Here is an 11,038-nt window from a genome sequence, read left to right on the forward strand (position 1 = left end):
TCTCCAGAATGGGTTGGGGGGGGTCCCGGGGGGGGGATCTCCAGGTTGGGGGGGTCCTAGTTCAGGGGTGTCCCCAGGTTGGGGGTGTCTCCAATTTGGGGGTTCCCCAGTTCGGGGATGTCCCAGGTTGGGGGTGTCCCCAGTTTAGGGGTGTCCCCATATGGGGCGGGTCCCAGGTTGGGGGTGTCCCCAGCTTGGGGGGTCCCCAGGTTGGGGGTCCCAGTTTGGGGATGTCCCCAGTTTGGGGGGTGTCCCAGTTAAAGGGGTGTCCCCTGCTCATGGGGGTGTCCCCAGTTTGGGGGTATCCCCAGTTTGGGGGTATCCCCAAGTGTCGGGGGGTCCCAGTTCGAGGTTGTCCCTAGATTGGGGGTGCCCCAGTTTGGGGGTGTCCCCAGGTTGAGGGTGTCCCAGTTTGGGGGGTCCCATTTCGGGGTTGTCCCCAGTTCGGGGGTATCCCCAGTTTGGGGGTATCCTCAGGTTGGGGGTCCCAGTTTGGGGATGTCCCCAGTTTGGGGGTCCCAGTCCGGGGGTATCCCCAGGTTGGGGGGTGTCCCCGTTAAAGGGGTGTCCCCGGCTCATGGGGGTGTCCCCAATTCGGGGGTGTCCCCAGTTTGGGGGTATCCCCAGCTCATGGGGGTGTCCCTGGCTCAGGGGGTCCCCAGGTTGGGGGTGTCCCCAGATTGGGGGGGTCCCAGTTTGGGGGGGTCCCATTTCGGGGGTGTCCCCAGCTCATGGGGGTGTCCCCAATTCGGGGGTATCTTCGGGTTGGGGGTGTCCCCAGTTTGGGGATGTCCCCAGGTTGGGGGGTCCCAGTCCGGGGGTATCCCCAGGTTGGGGGGTGTCCCCGTTAAAGGGGTGTCCCCGGCTCATGGGGGTGTCCCCAATTCGGGGGTATCTTCGGGTTGGGGGTCCCAGTTTGGGGATGTCCCCAGTTTGGGGGTCCCAGTCCGGGGGTATCCCCAGGTTGGGGGGGGTCCAAGGTTGGGGGTGTCCCCAGTTTAGGGGTGTCCCCAGTTCGGGGGTGTCCCCAGTTCGGGGGTATCCCCAGATTGGGGGGGGGGTCCCAGTTCGAGGTTGTCCCCAGTTTGGGGGTCCCACTGCAGGGGTGTCCCCAATCTGGGGGTATCCCCAGTTCGGGGGTCCCCCCCCCGTCTCGGGGGGTCCCTTGGGCGCTCCCGGACGCCTGGGCCCCCCCCTGCAGACAAACTGGACGAGATCCTGGCGGCCGCTCAGCAGAGCATCGGCGGGGGGGGGGAGGGCCCCGCGGCCGCCCCCCCCCCTGCCCCCCCTGGCCAAGGGCCGGCCCAGGGGCTACTTCAGCCCCGAGGTGGGGGGGGCCGGACGCCTGGGCCCCTTTTTGGGGGGGGGGGGCACCTGGATGGGGGGGGGTTGGGGGACCCGGATGCCTGGGCCCCTTTTTGGGGGGGGGGGGCACCTGGATGGGGGGGGGTTGGGGGACCCGGACGCCTGGGCCCCTTTTGGGGGGGGGGGGCACCTGGATGGGAGGGGGTTGGGGGGACCCGGACGCCTGGGCCCCTTTTTTGGGGGGGGGGGGGGGCACCTGGATGGGGGGGGTAATGGGGGGTACCTGGACACCTGGGTCCCTTTGGGGGGGGGCACCTGGATGGGAGGGGGTTGGGGGGACCCGGACGCCTGGGTCCCTTTGCGGGGGGGCACTTGGATGGGAGGGGGTTGGGGGGACCCGGACGCCTGGGCCCCTTTTGGGGGGGGCACCTGGATGGGGTGGGGGGGGGCCGGACGCCTGGGCCCCTTTTTTGGGGGGGGGTGGGGGGCGCACCTGGATGGAGGGGGGTAATTGGGGGGGGTAATGGGGGGTACCTGGACACCTGGGTCCCTTTCGGGGGGGGGCACCTGGATGGGAGGGGGTTGGGGGACCCGGACGCCTGGGCCCCTTTTGGGGGGGGCACCTGGATGGGGGAGGCTGGGGGGCCCGGACGCCTGGGCCCCTTTTTTGGGGGGGGTGGGGGGGCACCTGGATGGGGGGGGTAATTGGGGGGGGTAATGGGGGGCACCTGGACACCTGGGTCCCTTTGGGGGGGGGGCACCTGGATGGGGGGGGGTTGGGGGGACCCGGACGCCTGGGCCCCTTTTTGGGGGGGGGGGGGGCACCTGGATGGGGGGGGGTTGGGGGGCCCGGACGCCTGGGCCCCTTTTTTGGGGGGGGCACCTGGATGGGAGGGGGTTGGGGGGACCCGGACGCCTGGGCCCCTTTTTTGGGGGGGCGGGGGGGCACCTAGATGGGGGGGGTAATTGGGGGGGGTAATGGGGGGCACCTGGACACCTGGGTCCCTTTGGGGGGGGGCACCTGGATGGGGGGGGGGCTGGGGGGCCCGGACGCCTGGGCCCCTTTTTGGGGGGGGGCACCTAGATGGGGGGGTAATGGGGGGTACCTGGACACCTGGGTCCCTTGGGGACACCTGGGTCCCTTGTGGGGGGGGGGGTCACCCGGACGCCTGGGCCCCTTGGGGACACCTGGGCCCCTTGGGGGGGGACCCGGACGCCTGGGCCCCTTGGGGACACCTGGGTCCCTTGTGGGGGGGGACCCGGACGCCTGGGCCCCTTGGGGACACCTGGGCCCCTTGGGGGGGTCACCCGGACGCCTGGGCCCCTTGGGGACACCTAGGTCCCTTGTGGGGGGGTCACCCGGACGCCTGGGCCCCTTGGGGACACCTGGGTCCCTTGGGGGGGGGGGGCACCCGGACGCCTGGGCCCCTTGGGGACACCTGGGTCCCTTGGTGGGGGGGGGCACCCGGACGCCTGGGCCCCTTGGGGACACCTGGGCCCCTTGGGGGGGTCACCCGGACGCCTGGGCCCCTTGGGGACACCTGGGTCCCTTGGGGGGGTCACCCGGACGCCTGGGCCCCTTGGGGACACCTGGGCCTCTTGGGGGGGTCACCCGGACGCCTGGGCCCCTTGGGGACACCTGGGTCCCTTGGGGGAGGCCGCCCGGACGCCTGGGCCCCCTTGACCAGGGCTCTGTGCCACAGGCGACCTTCGAGGGCCACCGCCTGGGGCCGGGGGGCTACGAGCGGCCGTTCCTGCCCGCCGGGCCCCCCCACGGCCTCATGCTGCGCCAGAAATCCATCGGTGAGCCCGGACGCCGGGGCCCCTTCCGGCCGGGAGCCCGCGGGGAGGGTCCCGGGGCCTCCGGACCCCTGGGCCTCCAAGGGGAGGGTCCCGGGGCCTCCAGACACCCGGGTCCCCATGGGGAGGGTCCCGGGGCCTCGGGATGCCCTGGGCCTCCATGCAGAGGGTCCCGGGGCCTCCAGACACCTGGGCCTCCATGGGGAGGGTCCTGGGGCCTCCAGACACCTGGGCCTCCATGCGGAGGCTGCTGAGACCCCCAGACGCCCTGGCCTCCATGGGGAGGGTCCCGGGGCCTCCGGACCCCTGGGCCTCCAAGGGGAGGATCCCGGGGCCTCCAGACACCCGGGTCCCCATGGGGAGGGTCCTGGAGCCTCTGGACTCCTGGGTCCCCATGGGGAGGGTCCCGGGGCCTCGGGACGCCTGGGCCTCCATGGGGAGGGTCCCAGGACCTCCAGATACCTGGGCCTCCATGGGGAGGGTCCCGGGGCCTCGGGACGCCCGGGCCTCCATGGGGAGAGTCTTGGGGCCTCCGGACACCTGGGCCTCCATGTGGAGGCTGCTGAGACCCCCAGACGCCCTGGCCTCCATGGGGAGGGTCCCGGGGCCTCGGGATGCCTGGGCCTCCATGGGGAGGGTCCCAGGACCTCCAGATACCTGGGCCTCCATGCAGAGGCTGCTGGGACCCCCAGACACCTGGGCCTCCATGGGGAGGGTCCCGGGGCCTCGGGACGCCCGGGCCTCCATGGGGAGGGTCCTGGGGCCTCGGGACGCCTGGGCCTCCATGGGGAGGGTCCTGGAGCCTCCAGACACCTGGGCCTCCATGTGGAGGGTCCTGGGGCCTCCAGACACCTGGGCCTCCATGTGGAGGCTGCTGAGACCCCCAGACGCCCTGGCCTCCATGGGGAGGGTCCCAGGGCCTCGGGACGCCTGGGCCTCCATGGGGAGGGTCCCAGGACCTCCAGATACCTGGGCCTCCATGCAGAGGCTGCTGGGACCCCCAGACACCTGGGCCTCCATGGGGAGGGTCCTGGAGCCTCCAGACACCTGGGCCTCCATGGGGAGGGTCCTGGAGCCTCGGGACGCCCGGGCCTCCATGGGGAGAGTCCTGGGGCCTCCGGACACCTGGGCCTCCATGTGGAGGGTCCTGGGGCCTCCGGACCCCTGGGTCCCCATGGGGAGAGTCCTGGGGCCTCCAGACTCCTGGGCTTCCATGGGGAGGGTCCCGGGGCCTCCATATATCCGGGTCCCCATGGGGAGGCTGCTGGGGACTCCAGACGCCTGGGCCTCCATGGAGAGGGTGCTGGGACCCCCGGACACCTGGGCCCCTTCAACCTGGGTTCCAATGGGGAGGGTGCTGGGACCCCCGGACACCTGGGCCCTTAAACATGGAACCCCATGAGGAGGGTCCCCGGGGCCTCCAGACACGCGGGCCTCCATGGGGAGGGTCCCAGGGCCTCCAGATACCTGGGCCTCCATGCGGAGGCTGCTGGGACCCCCGGACGCCTGGGCCTCCTTGGGGAGGGTCCTGGGGCCTCTGGAGCCCTGGGCCTCCATGGGGAGGCTGATGGGGCCTCCAAATGCCTGGGCCTCCATTGGGAGGGTGCTGGGATCCCCGGACGCCTGGGCCCCTTCAACCCAGGTCCCCATAGGGAGGGTCCCAGGGCCTCCAGATGCCTGGGCCTCCATGGGGAGGCTGCTGGGATCCCCGGATGCCTGGGCCCCTTAAACATGGAACCCCATGAGGAAGGTGCTGGGGCCTCTGGACGCCTGGGCCTCCACGGGGAGGGTCCTGGGGCCTCCAGACACCCGGGTCCCCATGGGGAGGGTCCTGGGGCCTCCAGACACCCGGGTCCCCATGGGGAGGGTCCTGGGGCCTCTGGATACCTGGGCCTCCATGGGGAGGGTCCTGGGGCCTCCAGACCCCTGGGCCTCCATGTGGAGGGTCCCGGGGCCTCCAGATATCCGGGTCCCCATGGGGAGGCTGCTGGGGCCTCCAGATGCCTGGGCCTCCATGGAGAGGGTGCTGGGATCCCCGGACACCGGGGCCCCTTCAGCCCGGGCCTCCATGGGGAGGCTGATGGGGCCTCCGAATGCCTGGGCCTCCATGGGGAGGGTCCTGGGGCCTCCAGACACCTGGGCCTCCATGGGGAGGCTGCTGGACCCCCCCCGGACGCCAGGGCCCCCCTCACCCTCCATCTTCCCCCTCCCAGGGGCGGCTGAGGAGGACAAGCCCTTCCTGGCCCCCCCGGGCTCGTCGGGCAAGTTCAGCCGGAGCCTCTCGGTGCCGGGGCCGGAGGAGATCCCGCCGCCTCCCACCACGTCGCCGCCGGAGCCTCCCTACAGCTCGGCCTCCAACAAGGCCGCGGCGGCGCCGCCGCCGCCATCATCGTCATCATGGAGGCCGGGCGCCGAGCTGCGCCTCTACAACCTCCCCGCGCGGCCCGGCGCCATGTACGTCCCCGCCAAGCCGCTGCGGCGCAAGGGCCCGCTGGTGAAGCAGCCCAAGGTGGAGGACGGCGACAAGGACAAGAGCTCCATCGCCATCCCCACCATCGTGGTGAAGGCGCCGTCCACCAGCAGCAGCGGCCGCAGCAGCCAGGGCAGCAGCGTGGAGGCCGAGGCGGCGCCGGAGGCCGCCCCGGCGCCGTCGTCGTCGCTCGATTTCACCTCGCAATTCGGCGCCGCGTTGGTCGGGGCGGCGCGGCGCGAGTGGCCGCCCGAGGGAGGCCGCCGCCGCTCGGCCTTGTTCCTGTCCACCGAGGAGGACGAGGAGGAGCTGGCGCCGCCGCGGCTGCGGCACTCCAAGAGCATCGACGAGGCCCTGTTCGCCGGGGAGGCCCTGGCGACGCCGGCGCCGCCGCCGCCGTCCCGCGCGTACGCCGGCTCCTACCGCCCCGCCAAGGCCGCCGGAGGGGCCTTCAGCGCCGTGCAGGCCGCGCCGCCATCTTGCGGCGCCGCAGGAGGCCGCGCCGCGGCGTGCGGAGGCCCCTCGGCCTCGCGGGCGGCCTCCCCGTCCCGATCGGTGCCGGTGTCACCTCACATGGCCCCGGTGTCACCTCACATGGCCCCGGTGTCACCGCACGTGGCCCCGGTGTCACCCCACGCGGCGCCGTCGCCTCACACGGCGCCGCCATCTTGCGCGGCGGCGCCGGCGCCTCACGCGGCGCCGCCATCTTGCGCGGCGCCGCCATCTTGCGCCGCGGCGCCGCCATCTTGCGCCATGGCGCCGTCCCCCGTGGCCGCCCCGGGCCCCCGCGGCAGCCGCCCCGCGTCCCCCCGGCACCTCCACGAGGCCGAGAAGCGGCCGGACGAGGCCAAGATGGAGCTGCACGTCCGCTTCATGGAGGACGGCGCCGCCGCCGCGGCCTCCACCGGGGCGGACGGGCTGCCCCTGCTGGCGCTGCCGCCGCCGGCGCCGTCGGTGGACGTGGAGGACGAGTTCCTGTTCGCGGAGCCGCTGCCGCCGCCGCTCGAGTTCTCCAACAGCTTCGACAAGGCCGAGGCCTCCGCGGCGGCGGGGCCTCCGCTCGACTCGACGGCCTCCAGTTTGACGTCGTACGACAGCGAAGTGGCCACGTTGACGCAGGCGGCGCCGCGCGAGCCCCACGTCAACTTCTCGGCCGTCGTGGCCTCCATCGCCATCCCGGCGGAGGCCGCCGAGGCCGTCACCGACTCGGGCATCGAGGAGGTCGACAGCCGCTCGAGCAGCGACCACCACCTGGAGACCATCAGCTCGGTGTCCACGTTGTCGCTATCGAGCGAGGGCGCCGAGCTGCTCGACACCTACGTGTCCTATTTGGATGGTCCCGTGGAGAAGGCGGCGGCGGCGCCGCGGCCGCCGCGCGCGCGGCCCTTCCCGCCGCGCCGCCCCGAGCAGCCTCCCGCCGTGGCCGCCATGAAGGCCAGCATCATCTCCGAGCTCAGCTCCAAGCTGCAGCAGATCGGAGGAGCCTCCGGAGCCTCCGGAGCCTCCGGACCGGGAACGCCGGGAGCGCCCTGGGCCCGCGGCCCCGACGGACCCGCCGGAGCCGCCGCCGCCTTCGGCCCCGAGCGCCCGGGATCGCTGGGACGGCACAGGTGGGAGCCGCCGCCTCGCGCCCTCCTTTTCCATCCTTTTCCATCTTTTCCCTCCTTTTCCCCCCTTTTTCCCTCCTTTTCCCTCTTTTTCCCTCCTTTTCCCTTCTTTTCCCTCCTTTTCCCTCTTTTTCCCTTCTTTTCCTTCCTTTTCCCTCTCCTTTCCCCTCCTTTTCCCCCCTTTTTCTCTCCTTTTCCCTCCGCTCCCTCCTTTTCCATCCTTTTCCATCCTTTTCCGTCCTTTTCCCCCTCCTTTTTCCCCCTTTTCCTTCTTTTTCCCCCCTTTTTCCCTCCTTTTCCCTCCGCTCCCTCCTTTCCCCTCCTTTTCCATCCTTTTCCATCCTTTTCCGTCCTTTTTTCCCTCCTTTTCCCTCCACTCCCTCCTTTCCCCTCCTTTTCCATCCTTTTCCATCCTTTTCCGTCCTTTTTTCCCTCCTTTTCCCCCTTTTTTCCCTCCTTTTCCCTCCGCTCCCTCCTTTCCCCTCCTTTTCCCCCTTTTTTCCCTCCTTTTCCCTCTTTTTCCCTCCTTTTCCCTTCTTTTCCCTCTTTTTCCCTCCTTTTCCCTTCTTTTCCCTCCTTTTCCCTCTTTTTCCCTCTTTTTCCCTCCTTTTCCCTTCTTTTCCCTCCTTTTCCCTCTTTTTCCCTCTTTTTCCCTCCTTTTCCCTTCTTTTCCCTCCTTTTCCCTCTTTTTCCCTCCTTTTCCCTTCTTTTCCCTCCTTTTCCCTCCTTTTCCCTCTTTTTCCCTCCTTTTCCCTTCTTTTCCCTCCTTTTCCCTCTTTTTCCCTTCTTTTCCCTCCTTTTCCCTCTCCTTTCCCCTCCTTTTCCCTCTTTTTCCCTTCTTTTCCCTCCTTTTCCCTCTCCTTTCCCCTCCTTTTCCCTCTTTTTCCCTTCTTTTCCCTCCTTTTCCCTCTCCTTTCCCCTCCCTTTCCCCCCTTTTTCTCTCCTTTTCCCTCCGCTCCCTCCTTTTCCCTCCTTTTCCGTCCTTTTCCCTCCTTTTCCCCCCTTTTCCCTCCCTTTCCCCCTTTTTTCCCTCCTTTTCCCTCCTTTTCTATCCTTTTCCGTCCTTTTTTCCCTCCTTTTCCCCCTCATTCTCCCTCGTTTTCCCTTCTTTTCCCCCTCCTCTTCCCTCCTCTTCCCCCTCCTTTTCCCTCTTTTTCTGTCCTTTTCCCTCTCCTTTTCCCTCCTTTTCCCTCTTTTTCCCTCCTTTTCCCTCCATTTCCCCCTCCTTTTCCCTCCTTTTCCACCTCCTTTTCCCTCCCTTTCACCTCTTTTCCCTCCTTTCTCCTCCCTCCTTTCCTCACACACCCAACACAAACACCCGGACACCCAACGCCCATCGCACACCCAACACGAACACCCAACGCCCCTCACACACCCAACATGAACACCCAACGCCCCTCACACACCCAACATGAACACCCAACGCCCATCACACACCCAACACGAACACCCAACGCCCATCGCACACCCAACACGAACACCCAATGCCCATCGCACACCCAACACGAACACCCAACGCCCCTCACACACCCAACACGAACACCCCACGCCCATCGCACACCCAACACGAACACCCAATGCCCATCGCACACCCAACACGAACACCCAGACAGAGCACCCAATGCCCATCGCACACCCAACACGAACACCCAACGCCCATCGCACACCCAACACGAACACCCAGACACCCAATGCCTCTCACACACCCAACACAAACACCCAATGCTCTTGGCACACCCAACACGAACACCCAGACAGAGCACCCAATGCCCATCGCACACCCAACACGAACACCCAATGCCCCTCGCACACCCAGTATGAACCCCTGCACACCCAACGCCCCTCGCACACCCAACACGAACACCCCACGCCCATCGCACACCCAACACGAACACCCAATGCCCCTCTGACACCCAAGAGGAACACCCAACACCCAATGCCCATCGCACACCCAACACGAACACCCAACGCTCTTGGCACATCCAACATGAACACCCAGACACCCAATGCCCCTCACACACCCAACACGAACACCCAATGCCCCTCGCACACCCAGTATGAACCCCTGCACACCCACCGCCCATTGCACACCCAACACGAACACCCAACGCTCCCAGCACACTCAACATGAACACCCAACACCCCTCGCACACCCAACACAAGCACCCAACGCCCCTCATACACCCAACACAAACACCTGGCCACCCAATGCCCCTCGCACACCCAACATGAACACCCAATGCCCCTCGCACACCCAACACGAACACCCAATGCTCTTGGCACACCCAACACGAACCCCCAGACAGAGCACCCAGCACCCCTCGCACACCCAACATGAACACCCAACACCCCTTGCACACCCAACACGAACCCTCGGACACCCACCACCCACCGCTCACCGCTCTCCCCCTCCGCAGGCTCCCGGACTCTCCCGCCGCCTCCACCGCCCCCAAGACCCCGCTCTTCCCGCCCTGGCTGCCCCCCAAGGCGGCACCCATGGGTGTCACCGCGGCGGGCGAGCTGGAGGTGCGGCCGGCCCTGCGCCGCGCGCCCAGCCCGGCCGCGCTCCCCAGCGAGCCCAAGGCCAGCGCGGCGCCGCCGCGACCCGCGTCGCTCCCGCTGCTCCCGGCCGCGCCGCTCTACGCGGGGCTCCTGGAGCTCCGCGGCGGCACCGGTGGCGCCTTGGGCGACCTGGCGACGCGCTCGCTGTCCCCCACGCGCTTCCTGCCGCCGCCGGACAAGCCGTTCGGCGCGAAGCCGCTGCCCTTCTGGAGCAAGTTCGACGTGGCCGACTGGCTCGAGTACCTCAACCTGGGCGAGCACCGCGAGCGCTTCCTGCACAACGAGATCGACGGCTCCCACCTGCCCTCGCTCACCAAGGAGGACTACATCGACCTGGGCGTCACCCGCGTGGGCCACCGCATGAACATCGACCGCGCGCTCAAGCTCTTCCTCGAGAGGTGATGGACGGCGCTGCCGCCCTTCCCGGCGTTCCCGGCGTTCCCGGTGATCCCGGTGTTCCCGGGAGGGGGCTGCTCCGGCGCCCGCTGCTGCTCGTGATGAGGGGTTGGGGTTGGAGATGGGGGGGGGGAAACGGGGGCGGCTGGGGACGCGGGGGGGGGCGGGCGGCGGGGCGGGTGTCCCGGCCCGTGTCGCGACGGCGAATCCGTGTCGCGATAGCAAATCCGTGTCGCGATAGCGAGTCCGTGTCGCGATAGCGAATCCGTGTCGCGATAGCGAATCCATGTCGCGATAGCGAATCCGTGTCGTGATAGCGAATCCGTGTCACGACAGCGAATCCGTGTTGCGATAGCAAGTCCATGTCGCGATAGCAAATCCGCGTCGTGATAGCAAATCCATGTCACAATAGCAAGTCCGTGTCGCGATAGGAAATCCACATCACGATAGCAAGTCCGTGTCGCGACGGCAAATCCGTGTCGCGACAGCTAATCCGTGTCGTGATAGCAAATCCACGTCGCGATAGCAAATCCACGTCATGATAGCAAATCCACGTCGCGATAGCAGACCCGTGTCGCGACAGCGGGCCCGTGTCGCGATACCAGATCCGTGTCATGATGCCAGACCCCTGTCACGACAGCAGACCCATGTCACGGTAAGAAACCAATGTCACGATAGCAGACCCGTGTTGCGATAGCAGACCCGTGTCACGATACCAGACCCATGTCGCGATAGTAGACCCGTGTCACAATACCAGACCTGTGTTGTGATACCAGACCCCTGTCGCGATAGCAGACCTGTGTCACGATAGCAAACCCGCGTTGTGACAGCAGACCCGTGTCGCGATACCAGACCCCTGTCGCGACAGCAGACCCATGTCGCGGTAGCAAACCAATGT

General features: G+C 68.0%; 1 protein-coding gene across 1 annotated transcript; it reads left to right on the top strand.

The window, feature by feature from the left end:
• The first annotated feature begins 5,251 nt into the window (after nt 1-5,251).
• Nucleotides 5,252-10,167, top strand: LOC148592850 (SH3 and multiple ankyrin repeat domains protein 1-like). Its single transcript, XM_088533427.1, has 3 exons — nt 5,252-6,130; nt 6,401-7,092; nt 9,600-10,167. Exons 1-3 carry the CDS (start codon nt 5,252-5,254, stop codon nt 10,144-10,146), a joined length of 2,118 nt encoding a protein of 705 aa, XP_088389553.1. The 3' UTR covers nt 10,147-10,167.
• The last annotated feature ends 871 nt before the right edge of the window (nt 10,168-11,038 follow it).

The sequence above is a fragment of the Tinamus guttatus genome, unplaced genomic scaffold (genome assembly GCF_059628265.1).
Source record: "Tinamus guttatus ecotype Peru unplaced genomic scaffold, ASM5962826v1 Tinamus_guttatus_pri_ptg000499l, whole genome shotgun sequence".
NCBI classification, from domain to species: Eukaryota; Metazoa; Chordata; class Aves; order Tinamiformes; family Tinamidae; genus Tinamus; species Tinamus guttatus.

What these genes read in the sequence shown, in the direction of transcription:
- LOC148592850 (XM_088533427.1), top strand. Translation starts at nt 5,252, where the DNA reads ATGGGGAGGCTGCTGGACCCCCCCCGGACGCCAGGGCCCCCCTCACCC. An exon ending in CGGCCTCCCCGTCCCGATCG is followed by an intron (nt 6,131 to 6,400) that starts GTGCCGGTGTCA and finishes CACCTCCACGAG; the next exon opens with GCCGAGAAGCGGCCGGACGA. An exon ending in GGAGCCTCCGGACCGGGAAC is followed by an intron (nt 7,093 to 9,599) that starts GCCGGGAGCGCC and finishes CCCCCTCCGCAG; the next exon opens with GCTCCCGGACTCTCCCGCCG.